The sequence below is a fragment of the Caloenas nicobarica genome, chromosome 14 (assembly GCF_036013445.1).
Source record: "Caloenas nicobarica isolate bCalNic1 chromosome 14, bCalNic1.hap1, whole genome shotgun sequence".
In the NCBI taxonomy this organism is placed as follows: Eukaryota; Metazoa; Chordata; class Aves; order Columbiformes; family Columbidae; genus Caloenas; species Caloenas nicobarica.
This window is the reverse complement of record NC_088258.1, coordinates 7,582,490-7,605,868: the sequence shown is the minus strand read 5'-3', so window position 1 is coordinate 7,605,868 and position 23,379 is coordinate 7,582,490. Positions and strand designations below refer to the sequence as shown.

General features: G+C 38.0%; 2 protein-coding genes across 2 annotated transcripts; both read right to left on the bottom strand.

Annotated features, from left to right (window-relative positions):
* Window positions 1-865: 865 nt before the first annotated feature.
* On the bottom strand, window positions 866-3,468 carry LOC135994478 (parvalbumin, thymic CPV3). Its single transcript, XM_065645030.1, has 4 exons — window positions 3,408-3,468; window positions 2,941-3,073; window positions 2,394-2,503; window positions 866-891 (listed from the first exon to the last, which is right to left on the bottom strand). The coding sequence occupies exons 1-4, from the start codon at window positions 3,466-3,468 to the stop codon at window positions 866-868; spliced, it is 330 nt and encodes a 109-aa protein (XP_065501102.1).
* A 13,809-nt stretch (window positions 3,469-17,277) lies between these two features.
* Window positions 17,278-21,852, bottom strand: LOC135994479 (parvalbumin, thymic-like). The gene is given in 7 exon segments (XM_065645031.1): window positions 17,278-17,303; window positions 18,608-18,717; window positions 18,961-19,093; window positions 19,890-19,957; window positions 21,731-21,765; window positions 21,767-21,802; window positions 21,805-21,852. Coding segments are annotated over 7 exon segments (456 nt in total).
* Window positions 21,853-23,379: the final 1,527 nt, after the last annotated feature.

Below are 23,379 nucleotides of genomic sequence, written 5' to 3'. Positions count from 1 at the left end.
CACCCACAGAGGTGGATGCTTTTGTGAAGGACATTTTCAATACAGCATAGTGTGAAAAAACAGGTAGAGTACATTGGAGCTTTCTCAACATGCATTTCTACAAATTCTGCCTCCACACTTTTAGCCCTTCCTATCGAGAAAAATGGAAAATAATACCAAGGAGACATCTTTTGCTTCCCCTCTGCTTTTTAAAACCTCACAGTTATCTGAAACCTCAAGTCCGCAAAGGCTTTCCTTTTAATTCTTACTGCAGGAAAGCACATGGTTTTTACTTGTTCTCTTAATTGGCTACTGTAAAAAGAGCAGTTTGAAACTGCAACAGTCTCATGCAGAAACCACTTCTTAAGCAAAAATGTATGACTGCTTCTCACTTGGAAGTCAGTGAAAGATTTTTATCCTCACCCACCTCATATCTGAGCTCCAAGTCTTTGATGAAAATCTGAGTGATTTGAGGAACTTCAAGCTTAGTCCAGAAGACCTTGTGTAAACAGAACTCCCACTGATCCCAAAAGGTGTTCCATATATGAAGGTCTGATAAGATCAAGATCTTGGAGGGATTAACACTTTTGGTTTAAGAATTCACACATTTCAGTTTAGCAGTCAGAAAACCAGACACAAACTACTGTATATGATTATTTTTTATTGGAAATTTTTAAGGGAAGTGTCTGCTAAAGTAGAATTTAGAACATGGTAAATGGTCCACACAATGAAAAAAACCCCATTAATCAGTGTTTCATTATGTTGCTAAGGCAATGAACAAATAACAGACACTGTCAAGATAAATAAGGGACTCCTGATATTCAAGGTTTTGGAGCATCTTGTGCAGATTCATCCCAATTCTATCTTGTTTGGTCCTTTTGAACCTCTAAGACTGCACGAGTTCCTGGAATTCTGTGAAAGATAAGAGAATGCTTACAGTAGAAATATTAAAATGAAAGGATTAGGAGTAAAAGATCAGTGGCTTATCAAGAGGTTTAGGATAGGAATGAAGAGAAAGCAATTACCTGACAGATGACCAGAGGGGAAGAAACATGTATGGAAGAAAGACATCGTCTAAACTTCTAAATAACACATGGGAAGGCAGTGCTTTGCTGACATTTATAAGGAGTAATAAAATGTAGTTTTAGCCTTCCCTCTGCGTAATACTGATGTTGGGCAAAAATAATGGAATGGCTAATAAGGAATTTGAGTAAGAACTAGTGAAGAGCTGAAGGAAAAGAATGAAAAATGAGTTCATGTGTCTTATTAGCTGTTTGTAACGCTTCAGCAGTTGAGAAGTGTTGATTTAGAGCACAGTCTAAAGCCAAAATTGTTGTGCAGTTCCATGTGGTATGATACTGAAGTGTTATACAATAAAATACTGTTATTTGGAAGATCTTGTAAATGTTTGGCTTCTGTGAGTTGAGTATCAGATCAGTCCAGTTCCCGAACAACTGTATTAGTATATAGATTGCTTCGTAAATCATGTGTGTTTATTCTGGCGCATTTCCTAAGGAACTGGATTTAATTCCTTCCAAAGAAAGAAACAGAAGAGTTCTGTCCTTCTAGCGCAGTGAGCCAGGGAATCTGCACCCCAGCACATTCCCTGCGTGCTGTTCCCTAAGCTGCTTTCATGCTTGGCTAGGCAGCTTGCCTCTCTCACGGGCCAGTTGCCGTTGGCTGCGAGCCTTTTGAGTGTGTGCTTCCCGTTCAAAGTGGGACACAGAAATACAGAATTATGAGATCGAGAGGTTTCTGCACTGAGCAGCCATTGAATCACACTGGCATTTCTGTAGCATGAATGCAATATGCTGCTTCCTAAACCGGCTGCTGATTCCTACTTGGTCCTTAACCTGCCACTGAAGATAAATAAGCGTCCATCCCCCTGCACAGGGCCAGTTGTGGGATCTCCTGTCGTGGTGCTGAACTGCGTGCTGCTAGTTCTTGTGTATGGTGAATGATTTCACTGACTAGTGGAATTTCTGTTGGGAGGTGACTGCTGGAAATGAGCTAATGTTTGTGCTGTTGATTCTCCTGTATGAGCTGGTTCTTTTGTCCTCAATTTTAAATTTGTGTATTACGAGTGATGCTAGCACTGCTTTACATTGGTGTTAAGTGAGAGGAGAAATAAGGAGTGGTTCCTTTCAAAAGAACTGGAAATTTGTGAGTGGAATGAGAAGGTTCCCCAGGGCAGCCTGCGTGGGTTTTTTTTACTTGCTCATGCATAAGGAGTTGCAGAGATCAACCTGTAAGATCAGAGACCGTTTTTGCCCTTAAACAGGTTGCTACTGCAAGGGTTTCAGTAAAATCACTGGAAGTACATTAATGTGCTATCAGTATAAAAGGAAAGAGAACCACACATTATTTACAACACATCCTGAGGAGCCTTATTCTATGTATAAATAAATTAATACCTTCAGCCCCAATTTTACCATCCCCATCATGATCTGCAGCTGCCAAGAAGGTCTTGGTTTCTGAGCTGGTTAACACTCTGGCTCCACACTCAAACCTCTGAAGGAAATACCTAGGAAGAAAATAACTTTGGTTATGATTTTCACAGAATATTATTCTTTTATGCTGCCTGTATAAACTGATATCTTTCTGTAAATAAATTATTTACCACATTAGCCAAGTCCTCCAAACACTGCTTTGTTTGACAAGCTAAATCTTAGTCATATACATTTCTGCTTTGTAGGTCCAGCCCTGATACAACTGATTCTGCCCACTGCCAGAATTCAGTCCCAGGAAGTTATTTTCCTCTATAGTGAGCATTAAAGGTGGTTATTTGCTGATTTATTTTTCTCTGTAGGGATTATCTACTTCGATACACCTTTGACAGTCTGCTGAAGGTTTTATCAATGTTTAGCGTAACCTGTGCTCACCTTTACAAAACAGTTCTGGAAAGAGAAAAGGTGCTGATTTTTGGATAGCCTCTAAATAGTTAACACAGAAAATCCTTACTTGAGCTCGTCTTCCTCAATAAAGCCACTTTGGTCATTGTCGAGAATCCGGAAGATGTCCTTGAGCTGGCTGCTGCTCTTTTTAGACATCCCACTGATCTGAAAGAATTTTTTGGGACTAAAGGAATCTGGAGCTGAAAATAAATTAATAAATAGATTAACCCCAGACCATTATTTTCACTGTTCGTAAATGGTCTGAGGATGCTGCTTTGTTACATTTTAATTTTTCTAAACATGAATGATGGATGAAGCCTGTCAAAGCATGAATTTTACTATACTGTACCATACTGTCCTAAACATTAAAATCACATGGGGATAAGTTACAAACTGACAATAAACCAGTCATGAACAAATATACTGTGACAGCTAAGTAAAGAGACACTTATTAAGTATTCCTTTGGGACTGAATTAAACCTGCTGTGTGCTACACAAAATAATAGATTTTTAGAGTTTTAATTGTTTTCTCACCTTGGCAGTCCCGCAGAGCAGCAGCAATATCAGAAGGGCTTAGAATGTCTGTAAGGCTCATTTTAGACCTGTGCAAAATAGTATATTAAGAACAGATTTGTGACATGCAAATGCATGCTTCAACAAATTGTTTTTTCTGTGTTTTGAAAAATACTATATGGCTAACAAGACTTCCAATGGCAGATGAATCTAATTGATTAAAACATCTCACTGTTATTCCAAAACAAATTAGAAGATTTAGTACATGGCTTCCTTAAAAATAGCCTTGCTGAAATAATACTTTTTAATGAGATGGATTACATAAATTATGTTGTGAGTTGATGATATATTCTTTTATCATTTACCTGCATCCTATTTAAGTACAGCACATTTTAAAACTCTGTGTAACCATTAATCAAATAATTAGTCTTACTGGAATGCATGGCATCTGGCAATACAAACAACAGTATATGCAGTGGAAAAAAAGAAGTCAAGAAGATTCATTTCTGTTTTCTCCCCCAACAGCTCTGAAGAATGAAAAAGAAAACTGATACTTATCTAAATAACGTCCCTCCATATGTCGTTCCAGCAATTAAAATAATAGTCTTAGAACAATGGTTATCGTACTTACTACTGGTGCAGCTCTGCACAGTAATTTCATTTAATGAGTCTCAAGTCAGCCGCTCACCTTTATAGTTTTCTCAGCTAGGTAAAGGAAAAATAGCCACCAGGCAAAATAGTAATGTTGGCTCTGGCTTGCCAGTCTGGCTTATAAAGGATTCAAAAGGTGACAATAACCACTACTTAGGTTACTGTTTCATGGATCAAATGTTTGATTTGAGACCTAGCTCAAATTTCTTCCTTAACTAATTAAACCTTTCTATTTATATCTTAAGATAATATGGACAAGAAGAGTTTTTAATAAATTGATTATAATTGCACTTAATTAAGTACAACTCTGCCATCCAAACGTAGCCTTTCAATCTCCAAGTGTGCTAAAGATTTTCGGTTAACCTCTGGACCTCAAAGTCGCTCACTGGAAGTTGACTCTAGCAGTCAAATCCTTATGAAAAGCAACTAGTTTGGGAAAAAAAACTAGTTTGGTTTCCCCAAGTGTTTCGATCCTTTGGAATGTATAAAGGAAGTTGGAGATAAAAATCAGAGGTGACAATGTGTCATTCTGACAAAGAAAACTTGTCACTAGGACAGAGGAAAGCATGCTGTAATTTGGGGTGATGTTTCTACATTAAGCTTCACTTCATATTTCCTGACCATTTCCCATATTACGGTGTTGTCCCTAATCAGTGCCTTTGGTGACAGCAAAATGCTGAAACTAGGTAAAGCTGGAAAAGTTCATCTTCTTGTTTCTGTTCCTTGGAATATTATGTATAATCAAGTGGCCTACTTGATAATCTATTTTGAATATTTTAAATTACATGAAAACAATAATAGACTTACTTGAGGTTGTAGGCATTTGTTAGTGTGGAGATAGATTTATATGCATCTTACAACACACGCTCTCATAACCTGTTTCCTTAATATGAAATTAAGATTGTAGGTATAAATAAGTGGGGGGTTATTGCATATTTAAAGAGCATTAGTTTTGGAAAAAAACACTTAAGAAAATTGGAAACAGCAGATACGAGGCTCCTTCTCAGACAAAAATCTATTTCCATCTTTTAGGTGGTTATGTGGACAAAACAGAAGACCGATAAAAAACACATGTATTTTGGTTAGAGTTTATTGGATAACAGTCCATTATGGCATCTAAAGTAATGTTCTCCTAATACATGAGCATTGTTTTGGTTTTTAAGGAATGGAAATAGCATAGTATGCTGAACAAGTAATATTTTTAATAGTAGCAATAGTTATGAATTATGCTGTGGAGTAGACTAGTAGTAATATAGCTAAGCCTTGGTGTAAGTTAATGGACTGCAGTGGGTTTACTCCTGATTGATTTAATGACAGTGAGGAAAGTGTCAAGCATAGCAATCGTTCCAGAGCACCTGCTCGTCTGAATTTGGATAAAGAAATACAAGGTATAATCAGCCCAAAAAAGCAGGCATCATTTAATGATACTTTTACATTTTTGCTATCTCTTTTGTATGCAAAAGAAAATGGCATAAATCACAAGTAATCAGGCTTACCTTTAATACTGAATATCAGCTGTCGAGCAATAAAGAATGCTCACTTCTCTCCCTTTAGTAGGAAAACCGTTTATAGTAATCTGAGAGAAAACTTTCCTATTAAACCTAACATGGGCTGTTCTAAATTAGTATTGTCTGATTAAAACAACTTCAACAATGCTGAGTTGTACAAGTTGAAGATCTGATTTCAGTTCTTTTGGTATTCTTTCTGTTTGTCTTCTTTATTCAGTACTATATATTCATATTGCTTTCACTCTGAGATTTGCATGATGTTATGATATATCAGATGGTGGCAGTAGGAATGAAGCGCATACTGTGGTTTCTACAAATTAATCCTGTAATAGCTTTCATCCTTGTAGATACCTTTTTGCACTCTGTTGTGAATTTTCTCCTATATGATCTTCTCAAGTTGATATGAGTTTTACCAGAAGGTTTTTTACTGATTCCTTGTGACATTTTTACTGCAAAAATGTTTCTGGAGAAGAAAGTTCTTTTTAGACCTCTGTGACAGTGCCATAGATGCTACTTTATAGGAGGCTTCCTTTATTTCTACTTGCTTCTACACGCTGCTCACTGAACTGCTTGCTTTGTTTAAATTTTTTACTTGCCATGCAATAGTAATTATTAAAAGCTAATGAGAATGAGGAAATTGAAATTAAGTAGAGGAAAATGACAAGATAAAGGTGAGCATATAATACTCAAACTCAAAATATGTCTGCAACTAATTCAGGCATTGTATTAAAATATAAGCACCAAATGCTTAAAGAATGGCATCTGGTTACCTCATACACTGCCATGGCACACAAGGTGCTGAACTATTTTTACATGTATTCAACAATAGTAAAGTAGCCAGAATTAGTATTATATTAAAATATCTCAAAAGTGAGTTAATTGCTACAATAAGTTCACTATTATTGCTTATGAAGGGATCTTTTAATGTTTGAAATTCAACACTGACAACAAAAGTGATGCAATCCTGGCTGAAAGATGGTTTACAAAAGCCTAAAAGCGCTGAATTTCAGAATCAAGTTGATGTCACTGTATATTGATACAGGTGGAAATCTAAGGTTACTGGGTTTTATTTATTTATTAATGACACTTCATCTGAAGTACAGGTTTCCCTCCACTACAATTAGAATGACATAATCAGGGATGAGCATATTATATAAAAGGATGTTTTAATTAGGTAATCTATTTTACAGCTAAATCACCTGCCTGTTTTCCTTATTTCTGGGGTATGTGTTAGCTTAGGCGAGTGTTATCATTTTAGGGGTTCAAAAACTGATATCTATAAAAGAAATTTTCTAAAAGATATGCCGGCAACGTAATGCTATAAAGAAAATACCTAATAATTCCGCTAGAATGGCAGCTGCTAAGTAATGGGCAGTTAACAATAGTGCAAAATCTGGGACAGAATCTGAGTTATTTCACTGTTTCCAGGATGTTTAACATTTGTTCCTGTGACTTCAGATGCAAAAGAAACATCAGCAGTTGTCTCAGGTGAGATCAGAGGAGAGGTGTTAACCTGAGACCAACTACAATAGTGTAAAGAGATGCTGTAGCAGCTGCTCTGAAACCCACACAACTCTGTCTTTCAACCCTGGTTGTGTTGGGGAAGAATTGTATGGTGATCCTGGATAACAGATTCTGCCTTTGTAATGACTTTGGAAGTAACTAAGATAGGGACTCGGTATCCTGTGTGGTTGATTATTAATGTCGATGTCTTAATGGTGATGGCAGAGAACCTTACTGTGAATATAGCTATAATAATTGAAAAGGCCCTTTACAACAAAACAAGGTATATCCTGCCGCTTCAAGTTGTCTCTTAAGGCAAATGCTTTAATCATATAGAAATAATTGCAGAATCTGATTTGAATGGTTGCTTGGGCCATAGTCTTTCGTCATATTTAACAGAGACATTTAAGAACATGGTTTAGTATTTGACTTTTTTGGTACTGTGCATTATTACAATGAAGGATGAAATCCAGGCCTTGGAAGCCTCAGTGACAAAGGTTTCTTTCTGTGCAGCAAATAGAGGACATTACCCAGAGCACTGAGCAGAGATCTGGACTGTAGAATCCAGGATACGAGATCCATCCTGCAGCACTCTGGGTGTGGAGCTCAGCAAAGACAGGTACTTCTCTCAGGAGATACATCTTATGCATTCTCCCCAGTTTAAATGATGTCCTTATTATTCTGTGTAAATGAGATTGATTTCTGTTTGAAAATGACAGCAGCATAGACTAGCATAACTGATTAATAGCGCAACTAATTCATAGAGATTGTTCTAATCAGAATGCTTTTTCACTTAAAAAGCTGTCCTGGAAGGTCTCTGCTAGAATTTAATACACTCTGTTTGTCTTTAAATGCACTTGCAAGTGCTTCTGTGACTCAGTAACACAATTTTGTGACTCTGACCCTAAGCATAATTGTCTCAGATGTTTCTGTCTGCTGTCAGCATTATAGACAGTGTCAGATGGAGTGATCTTTAAAAGTCAAAATTGTTCAGGTTTTCTGTGTATTTTAAGAATAACTGTGTCCTAAGGTTGGAAGCTGTGAAATAGTCTGGATGCTGCTTTTCGTGACATGTCCAGTGGTACTATAGTGTTCCCAAAGGCTTTTTGCACATGGCTGTGTTTCACTGTGACCCACAGTGCAAGAATCCACGGTAAAATAAAGCAAATAACACTGAAGGTGGTCCCAACTCTTTCTATATTCACTGCCTGTCCTCATAGATGTCAGTGGGATTTCTGCCATTAATTTCAGCAGCAGGAGGATGTATAACCCTTAGTGAGGTATAAAGTAAAAATACCCTATGATTAGAGTCAGCCTTATCATACATAATCCTCAAAAGTCACTTGTTTAACAGAAATGGCCTTTTATTCCAGGGGAGCATTCTTGAAAGCTTCCCATGGAATCCCTCTCAACTGAGCCCTGAGCGAGCTGAAGTTTTCTAAAATCTAAAACTTTGGTCTTCTTACTAACCTTCAGCGTGCTCAGCAGGATCCCAAACTCCACAATATTATGATCACTGCAGCCAAGGCTGTCACTAACCGAGATATTACCAAGCAGTTTTTCTTGGTTTGCGAGAAGCAAGTCCAGCAGTGCCTCTTTACTGGTTGGCACCTCTCCCGTTTGTGTTGAGGAAGCAGTCCTCTGCGTGTTCCAGCAACGTGACGGATGACATGTGAGCTGTTGTATTGTTCTTCCAGGAAACGTCTAGGTAGTTGAAGTCACCCATCAGAACCAGATTCTGAGAGAAAAAGTAAGTAAGTGTATTCTTGTAGACAGAAAACAGCATTTTCTCCACCAATCTGTTTAGTGGTAATAGTGAAAGAAGGAAAGGTCTAAAAACGTCTCTAGTCACAAGCTCTTCTTAACTTTCTGGAGTGATCACTGAAGCTGATATCAGACTTACCTTGTCATTAATTTTTTACTGTTCTTAATGGAATGGCAAGTGGTGAAATTGTCTTAGATTTGTAGATCTAGCAGGGTAATCAGCGTGGAACTAAGTGTGGTTAAATAAAGGAGCTGACTGCTAACTCAAAAGTTATCTGAGCTGTCTGTGCCTATCTCAGTTAGCCATTAATACTGGTATGGTGCTTGAATATCTTCCAGTGACCCATATTACACGGTAAAAATATAAAACATAATATCAAATGAGATACATAGCATTTTCTGACAATAATAAGAGCTTTTAGCCCTGCAATCAGACTGCAGTTATTAATTTCTCAGAATTTCCTTTGTTTATTGCTCTCCTGAGATGACATTGAAATCATAAATGTGAATTCGTTTGATGGATAATTATTTTTTCACTGTTAAGGAAAATTCTACAGTATTAGGGCCTGATTCATTCATTAGAGTTACTGGAAATATATTTTCGGCTAATGTATAAGGCCTGAACACATTATTGAATATTCATTAAAGTCCTGTAGATTGCTTTAATTTTGTGTAATATAATGATTTCCCCAGTGTTGTATTGATATTTCCTTCCTTCTCCATAATGTCGTATCACAAACGTGTTATGCATCAGAACCACTATAACATTAGCAGATAATTTTGAAATTAAGATTTTTGATCTGTAAATATTGAAACATCTTCTTAAATAGCTCCAACAAATACAGTACAAGACAGCCACAGGGATTTTTGCAAGATTACTGCCCAAGAACAGATTCTTGAAGAGTTCCAGATTTTTTGAAAATAATACATAGGGTGCACAACAGGTATTTATTCCCCAGCTGCAAATTAGCACCACAGACCTTTCTTGAGACCTCCATTCTGCTCCCAAGATCTAAGGCACAGGGTCCCCTCCTTTGGAAAACGAAATGGTAGCATTCTGTGTGCAGGGATAATTTAACCTGGGAAAACTGTGTCATCAACAGAAGCGGACAAGTGGGATACTGGAATTGTTCCGACTTGAATTAATTCAAGCAGGTAGAACTGTTTTAACTTCCTGTAAGTGGGACGATAGTGCCATCAGGTGGGCAGCAAGGTGAGTGATTCCTTGGAGAATTTTGAATGTATTGCTCTTTCAGTGATCTGGATACATCTTGGATCCAGTTGATCTTATATAAAAATTGACAGCTTAATTAATGCTAGGTCCTGCCGTTTAATTAGTGTATGAAACATAATCAGCTGCATAAAGAATGACATAAACACATATGTAGCATTAAATACACCTCTTGATGAAATACCACTTATACCAGTTACCATGACCACGTTTTACACCTGGGCATTCTATTAATTCCAGTTTTTTACAACAGGTGCTAGCTATTTATGTGAATATTGCAAATTAAATGGCCCACATAGATGCTTTTAATTTCTCTTTCTCTTAGTATTTTTACTAGAATCTTTAATGCCCAAAATTCAAATAGCAGATTGGATTCCAATTCAGATGAGCAGGATGGATTCCGGTTCAGTCCCCCAGTGATACAAAGACCTTTTGCTTAAAACATTGGGGAGCCTGGTTTAAGTAGTGCTTGCACTACTTCAGGTGTTTTCCAGTGATATGAAATCACTTGCCAGCAATTGTTCATGATCTTTCAGGATACAAAATGTGTGAATAAATTGTAGGCTTGCAGTAAGAAAGATTGTTTATGGCACAGATATCTTGTCTTTATCTTGACTGCTTGTTAAGAGTTGACCAGGGCTTAAAACTCAAAAAAATAAATAAAAGAATAATAAATGGGACATTTTTAAATCTCACAGCCAAAAAAAGTACTTTCTTAATTTTTAGAGTTAAAATGGGAGACTAGTGATACTTCCTCTGATAATCATTGCTTAAAGGTAGCACATTGTATTCTCATAATATTAGATACTTAAGAGAACTGAAGTGTCGCGTTTCAAGTGTCACATTGTAGTTCAATAGTAAAAAGTACTGAAATTTTATAAATATACCAATTTAGGTTCCAGTCCTGAAAAAATCTCTGTAGATGAAGAGGGACTGACCATGTGTAGCCAAGGGTAGAATATAGGCCGGCTCCTACGTTAAATCTGCTCTACAGTACAGAGCAGATCTGAGCACCTCGAAATTGGATTCATAACATCCAAGGTATGGAGCAGGGCAGCTGCTGAGTCTCACAGGTAGATATGACTTCAATTTTACTGTGCCCATCGCTGTCACCTGCTGCCAGGAACGCCTTGGTCTCAGCATCGGTCAGAGCTCTGGCACTGGCTGAGAAATTCTGCAGGAAAAATCTGTTAAAGGTAAGAGGACAAATGAGTGAGACATACTCGGTACTGGAAGCGTGCAGAGTTTGTTATTGGTAATGGGTGTAAAATGTCAAGCCTGATTCAATTCTCGAGGCTAATTCAAAAGCTCTTTGTAAATAGTTTTTAATTAAATGGCAAAATTTCCTCTAACTTCAGTGAGAATAAGGATAAGGAAGGAAGAGAATGTTGCATCACAACATGTAAAAATCCTTGATGACGTTTTGATTTCATTAAATTAAAAAGGCAAATTAAAACAGACTCACCAGTGGCAGGATTAATCTTCCCTCCTGTGTTATCTTCTTTTCTTCTACGATATAGACTCTTAAGAGTGGCAAGAATTATGCTAACCTTATGTTTTAACTTCAAAGTCAGATGAATATGATCTGGAAGGTGGAATTTGTGTGATAGAAAGAAAGATGAGAGAAAACCAGTCCTTTGAATTCAGTCTAGTAAAAAATCTTGCAATAATAAAAAGCAAACTCTAGCAGAACTGCTATTTTTATCTTCACAGTCTGTCAGTTATCCCTACATGAAAGAAGTATTTTCAGTGCTATCAGAGTGCTTTCTTGTTGTCATCTAGCCTTTCCTTCGTTATTTGTCTTGCAGCTCCTTCAGCACAAGCAGGTGCACATGCCTGTGCACACACACATGTGATTGTCTCTCATTCAAAGAGATAGAAGGAAAAGGAGTATTTCTGATCTTATCCTGCATTTTTAGACAATGGAATGCAAGCCTGTTGGTAACTCATTATTCATTTAATTACTTCAGTTCGTCTTCCTCAATAAAGCCACTCCTGTCCTGGTCAAGAATTCCAAAGACTTTGAGCTGGCCTTTGGCCTTGAAGCTGAGACCCACTTTGACAAAAAAGGTTTTGTAATCAAATGTGTCAGTGGCTGAAATAAGCAGGAAGATATGAAGAAAACTAGTTAAAGATCTGGGCGGGGGGGGGTGGGAAGAGCTTTGTGTCAAAAAGCAGCAAACTGTTTTTCAGTACGGTGACGGTCATTACAAACCCCAGCCAACAATCTTTGATTTTCTGAGTTTATTTCAGATTAATGGGATTTTTTTCATCAATGATCTCTCAAACCTAGGAAGATAAATATTGACTCTGGTCTCCATTATGCAAGAACATATATTTGTAAATAGATACTTCACTCAAACATAAATTCACAGAACTTGATGATAAAAATTGTGCTTGTATTGAAATCAGCAGGGGGTTTATTATTATTCTCTGAAAAAAACCCAGGATTTCAGTCTCTGGATTTTTTCACACTCAAAATTGCTATAATGTCCAAGAGATGGTGAGTACTTGTACCTTGGCTGGCAAAGATTAAAACTTGCACCTCTCCCATTATCTTGGCTCCTTTTTCTCTGGAATCAGAGAATTGTGTCAGAATTACTGAACATTCAAGAAATAATCCTTGTGAGAAGACCACACTGGAATTACAAAGCATTTATCCATAGAAGTTTTTTGAGTATTTCTGTGGCTAACCAGAGCTTGCCTCTAGATGGCACCAAGGACAGTCAAGTCCAGCCTGGGAATCTTGCTGGGACTGCTCAGGGTGAGGGAGAGCCAGGGAACTGAGAATGCGAACAGGTGAACAGATGGGTGTCCCTAAGCCAGGCAGGGAAGAGGGATAGATTTTTAAAATAAAACTAGTCTAATCTACCCATTCAACCGAAAGACTGGAATATTAACAGACAAGATTGAGAACTCAGAAACAATTCCAGAGGACCTTCCTTTAATGATGATTAGGAAGAACAGGTTATTTCATCTGTCTAACAAAACCAGATTTTACTATGTTTATTTTTATGCTGGCTAACTATTACAGTCTGTTGGGGACATCATTGCAAATGCAGGATCTGTTTGTTCTGGAAGCCTGGGAGTTAGAGCAGAAAATATCTAGGAAATACCAGCTGATTAATGTCTAGTTGTGATGAAACTGATGTGATTCCCTTTGAGTCAAGTATTTGCATATTCTAGTTTGACATAAACTTCCCTTTGAATTTAGGGTCAATAATATCTTTGTATCTGCAGGGGAAGGCATCACCTAAGGGTGTCTTCTTTTCATATTGTAACCAATGTGGTAATTGTTCTTCTTTTCTGAAGCCTGATGTACAAAATCTCAGATTTTCTTGTTTTCATGAGTGTAAGACATGCTGATGAGCAAATCAGAAGTTATAGAGCAGCTATATCTCAACTGACAGATAGTTTTCTCTACAGGCCTTTCAGTACAGAAAGTGTACCAGACAGTCCATACCAATGCAATGGTATCTCTCTGTGCTTGCCAGCAAAAGTAATACGGAAATTAAGTTTCATAAAATGTGAACACTTTAAATTAGTTCATATTCCAAGCATCCACTTATTAAAATATTTTTAAAAGTATGAACAAATAAGCATGAAAATGTTAGGTACACGTCAGTTCAGGGATTTAATCAAGATATATCTATTTCAGTAACTCATTCCGGGAAATTAATCCAGCCTTGGCCACCTCTGCCCACACTGTTTGTGTGAAGAGCTCCAGGCGTCTCTGATGATGCTGCATCACAGATTTTCCACTTGGGCTGGCTGCTAACTCAAAGAAGAAACTCTACCGGTCTGTGTGTGCAATGAATGTTCTGACATCCCCTTGCCCTTTCTGTGCTCTCTCACTCCTCTTGTTAGAAGATGAATGTGAGATTTCAAACAGTTGGAGAGCTGAAATTGAACCTGAAGTTTACAAATAGCTCCAGGTTGGGATTTCCAAAGGAACATGAAGTTAGGAGGCAGCCACCTTCCACTAAATACCAGGAGATTTTATCTTGTGCATGATTCTTCTCCTTTATCAGGACAGCCAAACGGTTGAGTTTAAGAGAGATGATGGAATCAGTGGCTAGAGCAATAGGGTGGGGGTGGGATATTGGGTTCAACACCCCGGCCACTTTATCCTTCTTGTAAGAGCTTGTGTAGAACAATCAATTTCTTTGTGTTTAAAGAGATGGTAGTACCTCTTTATTGTATTTCACAAGAAGTATTGGGAGGATGAGAGATTAAACTGCTCGTACAGGGTAGAGGGGACTGTGTGCAACTGAGGTGTGGCTGAAAACTCACAGGCTTTGGGCTCAGTGGAACTCAGATCTGCTGCTCACATTTTGGGTTGCTCTTTAATTGTCTTAAGTAAAGGTAAAATACATAAACAACATTTCCTTTATCCTTGGAATTCTGAAGCAGTGTTATACAGAGTAGGATGGCCTTATTCTAAAAGCTGAGAACAGGTTAGCAGTGTGACACACAGAGTGTTGTTAGATCCTTTCTGATTTGATGTAGCACAAACAATTTATAACAAATTTGGGGTTTAACTGTGTACTCAGCAGTGTTTTATTTGTGTACTTCATTCACAAGAGCATGATGCAGAGGGTTTAATCCTTACTTATCAAATTGCCCAGAGAAGTTATAGAACCTTCATTCTTGAAATTATTCAAACTCAGCTTAGAGCAATGTGCCCTCTGAGGAAGTGGTTGGACCAGACACCTCCAGAGATGCTTTCCAGCATGAATTACTCCGTGATTCTGTACCTTAATTGTGGTAACATTGTGATATCACCATTTGTCTCTTTACTACTTCAGATGGCATCCACACAGACATCCTGCATCAAAGGCTTTCTGTGGTGCAATGACATTGTCAAGTTCAGAGAACACTCCTTTTTATTTCCTAAGGAAATTGAAGGCTGCCACTGGCTGAACTTAAATTCATTAAAATGAATCTTCCAAGAAAACGTTACCCTTCTGGCATTAGTTTCTTTTAGGTGGTAAATATTATCTTCTAGTTTGGTTTAGCCCTAAAAATGTAGATTCTGCTGCCAACAGAAGACTTATTAGGGACTAGGTGTTGTTTTTGCTGAACAGTCTATGGGCTTTTTTGAAATTGGGGACTTTTTGGAGTTTTATTGTAATTCTTTCTAATGAAGTGGCTGAATGGTTTTAATAAGATTTAAAACTCATCTTCTTGCCAAGAGTTACTGTTTAAGAAGAACAGATTGTCTCATGAACAAAATTATGTTAAGTTGCAACATACACAAGGACTGATTGCCTCATTCTCAGAAGTTCTTAATTCCCCCTTGTGGCAACAGAAGGTGGTGATGTGCAGTTGTTCAGCATCTCTGAAATTCAGGATAGGCCACCATGTAGTCTTGCATTTCTTGCATTCCACATGAGACTTTCAGATGTGCAAGGAATGCAATATCAGGTCTGTCACTTACGGTATTGTCTGTGCCACCTGCTTGTGAACTAGTGACATGATATTTTAGTGATTAGCAGTGTGAAGAGCTAATGTATATATTACATCTGCATGTTGCTACAGATCTGGATTGCTCTGGATTTTTTTCTTTAGCAGATAGGAAAATGAATAAGGTAAAAGGAACTAACAGAATCCCATCATTATGCAAAATATTTCAGTGCTGCAATTAACAGCAGCTATAATTTAAGCCCAGATTTAACATCAAAGGCAGTGGGGATAGAATTAGGATTTATATTCATTATAATTCTGCCAAGGCTTCAGTGACTTTGATTGCTAGAATTCCTTTTTTGCCGTAGCTGTCTTAAATCTGCCCAGCAGCTCTCTTACATGCCTGGGTGTGAGTGAGCTGTACTTGCCTCATATAATCATCTCGCAATTCATGGAGATGCCAACATTGAACATTACATAAAAGTTCCAGAAGGCTTTGCTTCTGCTCTTCTTCAAAACAGGTGCCAAATTATTTTGTAATTATCATCCAGTTTCAGCAGGGAGTATTAAAATGATAGTCTACTTGTGAGCTAGAACCACGTCATGGTAGATGGGAAAGCAGACAACTAAATGTTGGTGGGGAAATTTCCAGCCCACTCAGCCAGAAATGCACAACATCTACTATTGAGCTCTGCATTTAACCATGAACATGATTTAACTTTGTCTATGAATGAAGACAATGCTATAACTAGCTCTAAATCCTGTAAGACACTTATCAAAGGAAAGACTAGTTCTTAGTAATTTTCAGATTTAAGAAAATTGCTAATATTATGCATTCTATAGATGATTATTCATTATAATAAATGAAAGGATTGAGTAATTAACATTATTTAGCAATGTAACAGAACTATAAGGTAATGAAACAGCAAGTCTGGCAGTTGTTTCATCTGTAGGAAACACAGAAGTTCACAAATGTGGCAAATTATTATTGTTTTGTACATATTAAGAGATAATAAGCAACATGTTTGTGATTCACAGAAAAACCTCCAGGCCTGTGGCCCATGTTGTCAGGGGACTGTGACTTGTGACGATGTCAGAGTTGGGATTAGATCCTTCTCCTCTATCTCACAGCTGCCTTAGGTTTCATGAAAGATAAGTCTTCTTAAGGGAGAGTTACATTTTGGGCCATAAACACTTTCTGGCGATACATGCTGTAGCCTGGTACTTCATTTTGTAAAATTACCCACAAACTTATTCCATGCTTTGAGCTATGTGTCAACTCCTCTTAAATTTTTCTTCTCATATTCTCAGGGTTGGGACTTAATAGAAATTATTTTTAGCTATCTTGTTAGCATTGCTTTTCCTCAAGGATCAGAAAATTAAGCAGAAATAAAACTCAACAAAATCATTACAATTAAGCCTTAAAAGATGTCATATTGTTGAAGATCATCAAAACTGTGTCTGATGAGTCAGCATGGTAAAGTATGAGGATGGAAAACGTAAACAAAATTTTAAAAGCAGCTTTTTCCCCCGAAGTTGTTTTTTAAAAATTTTTTTTCCTCCCCTCTTCCAGACACAATTTCAACATTATGAGTAGTTGAAAATCACAAAGTGCCTTCTTTACAATGGAAATGTAACAATACCATGTGACCAAAACTTCTTTACGTTGCAAGATTTCTCAGCGATCCGGTGTGTGAACTTGATGTATGGGGAATTGTTAATGCCTGAAACAATATAAAAAATGTAGAAACACATGCTGAGTGTGAAGTGCTTGTTGGACGAGGTAATTGAAAGAGTCAGTCCAAGGTTGCCTTTGGTCTAATGCTGTTTATGCCTTCACCAGAGACTGGAATTCTGTCAAGGAAGAAAATGAGAAAGGCAGGGAATAAAATTAGATGAAAGCAGTTTTTAACATGTTTAGAAAATGTAGATAAAAATGACTTAAACTCCTAGTCATGGAGGGCTCCCAAAGTTATTATAACATTGCACAAGCTACTGCTAAACCGAGATTCTGGGGGCGTAACAGATTTTTCACTCCTTAAAAAGAATAAGTGCATAGAGGAGGAGTGCGTCTGTAAATTCATATTTGTGGGAAATCCTGAGTTAAAGGGAAACTGTCTTTAACCCATTATAAACTCTGTAATAGCCGTGGAAGCAGAGAGTGAATTGGTCGAGCCTATAGCTTTCAATATGAGGGATTTTTTCATTTTGTTATTCCAAAGCAAAGATATCAGTAGTGATGTAATTTCAGAATGGGAAATTCAATGGTTAAGGGCTCAGATCTGCATAATATAATGCCCTATTTGGGGCTTATAAACAGAAGCTGCAAAAGCTGCTGCTAAAGCGAATTCCTCCACCAGTGTATCTCTCTCTCCTCCCAAACTCTGGCTAAGATTAGCACGCGTGTCTGTTGGAGTTATTGCCACCTGTCCTAGTTCAGCTGAGACAGCCCTGTTTTCAGTGACTTCATTTCTAATATATGATGCATAATGTCCTATTTTCCTTTGCTGCAATTTCTAAAAGAAATATCCTGGCCAGTTCACATAATTCCTGTGAGGTTTCCTTAAGGAATTCGATTTAGTTTCTTGTAGAAGGACTGCCCAGTGAAATCTGAACTTATCTGATAATTCTCCAGCATAAAATTCTGTGCTGCATTGCACCAGTTCTAGCCTTGAAAAACAATACCAGCCTTGTTTTACATTACTGAATTAAACACTCAGAAATATTGGCCAACCCTTAGTAGCGGTAGATGAAGAAATAGGTTTATGTAGGTGGAAGCGTGTTTAAAAATGTAAGTGTCATATGTCCAGAAGTACAGATCATCCGCTACCGAAATGAAAATTCAAAGAATGAATAGGTGTTCGGGATGTTTTAAAAATCTGGCACCTCGAGTCTATGGATCAGACACACAGCAGAAATTAACCCCAAAGCTGTTATTATTGGTTGGAAGAAAAGGCTCCACATTGAGCCTAAATATGCTGTTTGCTGCAACAAATGGGAATAAATATGACAATAAAGGAGTATTCACTAGTATAAAAATTGTGGCAGGAAGTACCAGGCCAGCATACTTGGATGTATTCTTCATGCCACAGTTTAACTGCAGCTCTGAATGCAGGCATTTTAAATCACAAATTTAATGGAGTTTCCAAAAGCCTTACCTTCCACTCCAATTTTGCCATCACCATCAGTGTCACCTGCGGCCAGAAAAGCCTTGGTCTCCGCGGAGGTGAGAACTCTGGCACTCGAAGAGAAATTCTTCAGAAACAGCCTGAAAGGGAACAGGGTAGAGTGCTGTGCTCGAGTTTTGTTCTCTGAAATATCCTTGGCATATTTCTGGTTTTCTTAAACCCGTGCCAAAACCCCCATAATGTAATGCCTGGTCTTATTATCTGAGGAAATCCACACAGATTCAAGCAAATACAAGGAATTGTGTTTTACTTTTAAAATAACAGGAAGTTTCTTCTAAGACACTAGGCAAGTTCAAAGGTCTACATTGTTTAAAGAAACTTACTGAAGCTCCTCTTCTTCGATGAAACCACTCTTGTCCTGATCAAGGATTCCAAAAACTATCTTTATCTGATCAGGAGTTTTGCTGGATAAACCAACCGTGGAGAAGAAAGACTTGTAATTGAAGGAATCATCAGCTGGAAGAAACACAAGTTGTTTAAATATTTGCCCTTGAAGTTGCTACTACTGTATGTATTCCCTGGGAACATGTGTGTCCTTTCTTAAGCGTCAGCCTACTCCTCTTGTTTCTCAGTGTAGCAAAAAAAGAAGATCTGGTGGATAACTTCCCTTTTTAACCACTCTGTGTCTGTAGTGGTAGATCCTTTCAGCCAGTTTGAAGTTTTCTGCTATAATGCACATTCTGCTAAATCAGGATTTATGCAATGTGTCACATGCAATTAATAATAAATATTTAGAGGGTGCTACCGTGCCTTAAACTCCTATAATTCTTATTTTCAGTTAGTCCTTACATTGGTGGACAATTTGGTAGAAAAGTAAGTAATTAACAGCCTTAAACTAGCTCTTTGAGCAGCTGGAAAATTGGCTCAATCTTACCAAGGAACTCTTAGGAGAACTGAGATGGCTATTGCTTCACAAGTAATACTTTGATTCTGCAAGCTGAGGCTTTTTGTGACATTTTGAAGAAAAAGGCTGACTATTTAAATATAGGTCTTTAACAGGATTAAAAATGGACAATTTAGAGTTAAGCCAGCCTGAACCGAAACTGTGGCACTTTAATTGCTGCTCTGTGTTTCGGGGAATGTTACCCACCAAATAACCACTTGCGAGACTTTCTGAATTCAAGAGGCTTTACCGTAATGCGGCTAGAAAGAGATCTCACGGGGAAGGAATCTAAGGGGGAAATGATAGGCATGTCATCCTAAGACATAAAAATGATATGCATCTTCTGGCTGCAGAGAGCCCATTCCTTACCCTGGCAGCTGGAGAGAGCAGATTTGATATCTCGAGCAGAAAGGATGTCAGTGATGTCCATCGTTGAACTGTAAAATAAATTAAATGTGAGCTACTTAGTCATTAAAATGATTTTTCTGCCTCTTTCATGGCTCTATTTGAAGTTGCTGCTGTGACAGTGTATGATCGGGGAGACATTATTCACCTAATTTAAGTGGAGCGCACTGGAACAGATGTCTGCAGCAGGTGCTTCCACAGAAAGCTGGGTAATGAGGGAGGAATTCTGCATGCGGGAGTGGGGGCTTCAGGAGGATCTGATGCCTGTGCTGCACCCAGAGAGCAAATCAAAGGTGTCTAGCACCACAAAACTTCAGCACTTCTGCGTGGGTTTTCCTGGAGGTGGATTATTACTCAATTAAAATCGGCATGTATTTACAGCATGCATAAAAGATAAGGCTCATTATGTCCCCCAGAACTATATGTAGAATAAATGCAATTGGAATTTAAAAAATCTAGTATTATTATCGATAAATATAGTGATCTTTTCAAAGAATGAAAATAATAGTGTAGAAGAAGTAATAATACTTTCACGCATTTTAATTAAATCTAAATTTGGAGAGTAAGTTCCTCCTCTGTTTAGTTGCAGCAATAAATGTAACTACACTGTAAATTGGGCTTGCTGGGCTGCTGCATCATTAAAAGGCTACAATTCATGATAGCTTGATGAAGTTTTCTGTAGTATGTTGTGGTTTTTTATTATTCCATGTAGATGATAATAAACCAGAGTTTTATGCAGATTTTGGCATTTCAGTATATTGATGTGCTTAGAACAGGGATATCAAGACCTAACATTTGTTGCTAGTAGAGCGAAGGAGCTGTTTTCTTCTGATACAGCAGCATTTGACAAAAGATACTTTGTCCATTCAGCCACCAACAGCTGCAATAGTTTGTCAGTGAAATATATATCACTTAAGAAAATGCTACAAGGCCTGAATTTCTAGTCATTTTTTTAGTGTGAACATAGCATCAATGCATTTACAATTTGGTAAACTGCACCCACCAGTGCAGACTGGCTACAGTTTAAATCTCGCGACAGCACTGTAAAGTAGCTTCATGTTAATGAAGGAACGGGAGCTAAGGCATAGAAAAATTATTCCTGAAAGCCGTAAGAGAGCAGAAATATGTTTTCATTGATCTCGAACTGATCTTCAACACCACCATCCTTCCTGTCTAGCCATGGAAAGCAGCGTTCATGAGGAGAGCAATGCTGGGAACCACTTAAACTCTCTGCACTGGTTTGAGATCTACACACAGCTTGAAACTTTGCCCCAAATGTGAAATGGCTGCATCTGTACCTGTGGGTTTGCAGCAGAGGAAACCGTCAATAATTTCAGTCCCTTTCTGAATATCTCACAAAGTGTAAGGAGACAATGGGACAGATTCATGCCGGTGGCAGTGAGTACTTCTCCAGCTAAGGCAGAGGAGTTACTTTTGTTTTGCTCGCAATTATTTTGTCCCAGTGGCTTCTTGTGCAAAGTGTTTCCCCCTCTCAGCACTGGGCGAGATAATTTGGAGCTCTGCCTTTCACCTAATTCTCACTGCTGACAGGATTAAAAATGGGGGAGAGTTGAAGGAAAACTTAAAAATCGCAGCATGGTCTAATTTTTTACAAGGGGCGTCATTCTTGTCTTTTTCCATCCTATAATCTGAATGCCGATTCTATTCTATGTTAGCTTGTAAAGCCACAACATACTGGAAGCTGATAGAATAATAGATATTTTAATTGCGTAGGAGCTTTGCATCTAGGGGGCATTTTGCTTTTGTGTTTCTCTTTCTGAAAGCAGAGGATCTAATCAGCTTACCTTTGTGGTCTTCTTGACTGGATAAGGAAGCAGCCTGGTTGGGAGGAACGTACTTGCTGTGTGTCTCCACCAGAGCTGAGCTGAGCTGAGCTTGCATATATATACTTTAGGTTGTATACCATATACAGATTTTAGATTTCAGCATCACGAAGGGGGAATGGTGTCAAATGAACTTGCCTAACTAATCATCTTGCACTATTTTTATCTCAAGAGAATACATATGATATTTGCAAACGAAACAAGATGAGTAGCTAGATAGGTGAAAAGGACAGTCATATTAAATTTCTTCTGATTTAAGCAGAAAATATCAACTTCTCCATAGAATGCAGGGCAGAAAAAAACCCCCACTATCTGATATGCTTGATCCAAGGAGTCAGCTGAAGTGAAGCACTACGAACTTTGGAAGAGATGCCTTTAATGAATGTTTAAATGTGATAACTTGTTATCTTATCTGTAAACACTACATGTGATAGAGTTTCATCATTAGACCACTAAACAAACAAAAAAAAATTAAAATGTCTTGTTCGAATATTGTTTGTGTAGCAAACCATTTAGGGAAAATAATAGTTGTGTTGTCTCCTAGAATCTCTGGTCTGTTTTTGTTTTGAAAAGAAAAAAACAAAAACCAAAAAACACAAGTGAATTTGTTGCTACAGGAGGTAAAATAATATTATGTCAATCCATGGGAACAGTTGGTTGGGGGAGGGTATTTCATCTGGTATGTTTCCAGAGAAAATCTTAGAATTCTGCAAGGTTCTGACATCCCATTTAGTTGCGTATGTATGAAGCAAAGGGGTTGTGATCTACCCAGCTGTCTCTGAGACAAAAGCCCCTGAGCCCTACATGAAAGATCTTTGCTTTCAGAGTAGAGAGAAAAATTTTGATAGCAGCATCACTGCAGGGAACAATGTGTGAGGAGTGTCTTTGCAATTCGTAACCTACCTTCTGATCTCTTTTAGATAAGTTATTTTTTAATTTTTTTTTTTTTTGGCCAGGGCTGTTTCAAAGTGCTCCTTTGTGCTCATTACCTTTTTTAAAAATTATTATTATTTTTTTAAATAGCATAGAAATAATTTTATCATCTCGGTATTCTTTCCTGAAAGATCATAGCTTACCTGAGTGAAGAGCCTGTCAACTTGGATCTCACTTGTGGCTCAAGGCAGCAGAACAGTGACAGACAGGTCATATGGATGGCAGCGCAAGGTGGCATCATGGCCAGGGGAGGGGATGGGAAGGGATCACAGTGCAATTGGCATCACAGCTTCAGGTGGTGGCACAGGGAGAGGTGGCAGTGCAGAGACTGTCTTAATGTCAGAAAGAGCATCAAGGGGTCTTTTCTCAGAAGCATTTCCCTCTAAGATGGAAGGCAAACCCAGCCAAGCACTGGAGCCAATGACTAATAAATCTTAGTGAGAGGCTGAAAAAGGGGCAAGCGGGAACCTGCGAGACCTTAGTGCAGCCAACACTGACAGCAGCTGATGAAAATGCAACGAAAGACAATTGCAAAAGATACTGTGTGCGGAGGGGGTGTTCTTTCACTTACTGAATATAAACATAAGAAAAAATATTGGTACAAGGGTTTTTCTTTTCACAAATTCTACATGTCTGTCCTCCACGAAAAAGTTTTAGACACAGATAATTCATGTGAG

Coding starts and splice junctions, on each gene's coding strand:
- LOC135994478 (XM_065645030.1), bottom strand. CDS start 3,468: ATGAGCCTTACAGACATTCTAAGCCCTTCTGATATTGCTGCTGCTCTG. Junction 3,074..3,407: donor TGCTCTGCGGGACTGCCAAG/GTGAGAAAACAA, acceptor ATTTATTTTCAG/CTCCAGATTCCTTTAGTCCC. Junction 892..2,393: donor TGGTAAAATTGGGGCTGAAG/GTATTAATTTAT, acceptor TATCTTTCACAG/AATTCCAGGAACTCGTGCAG.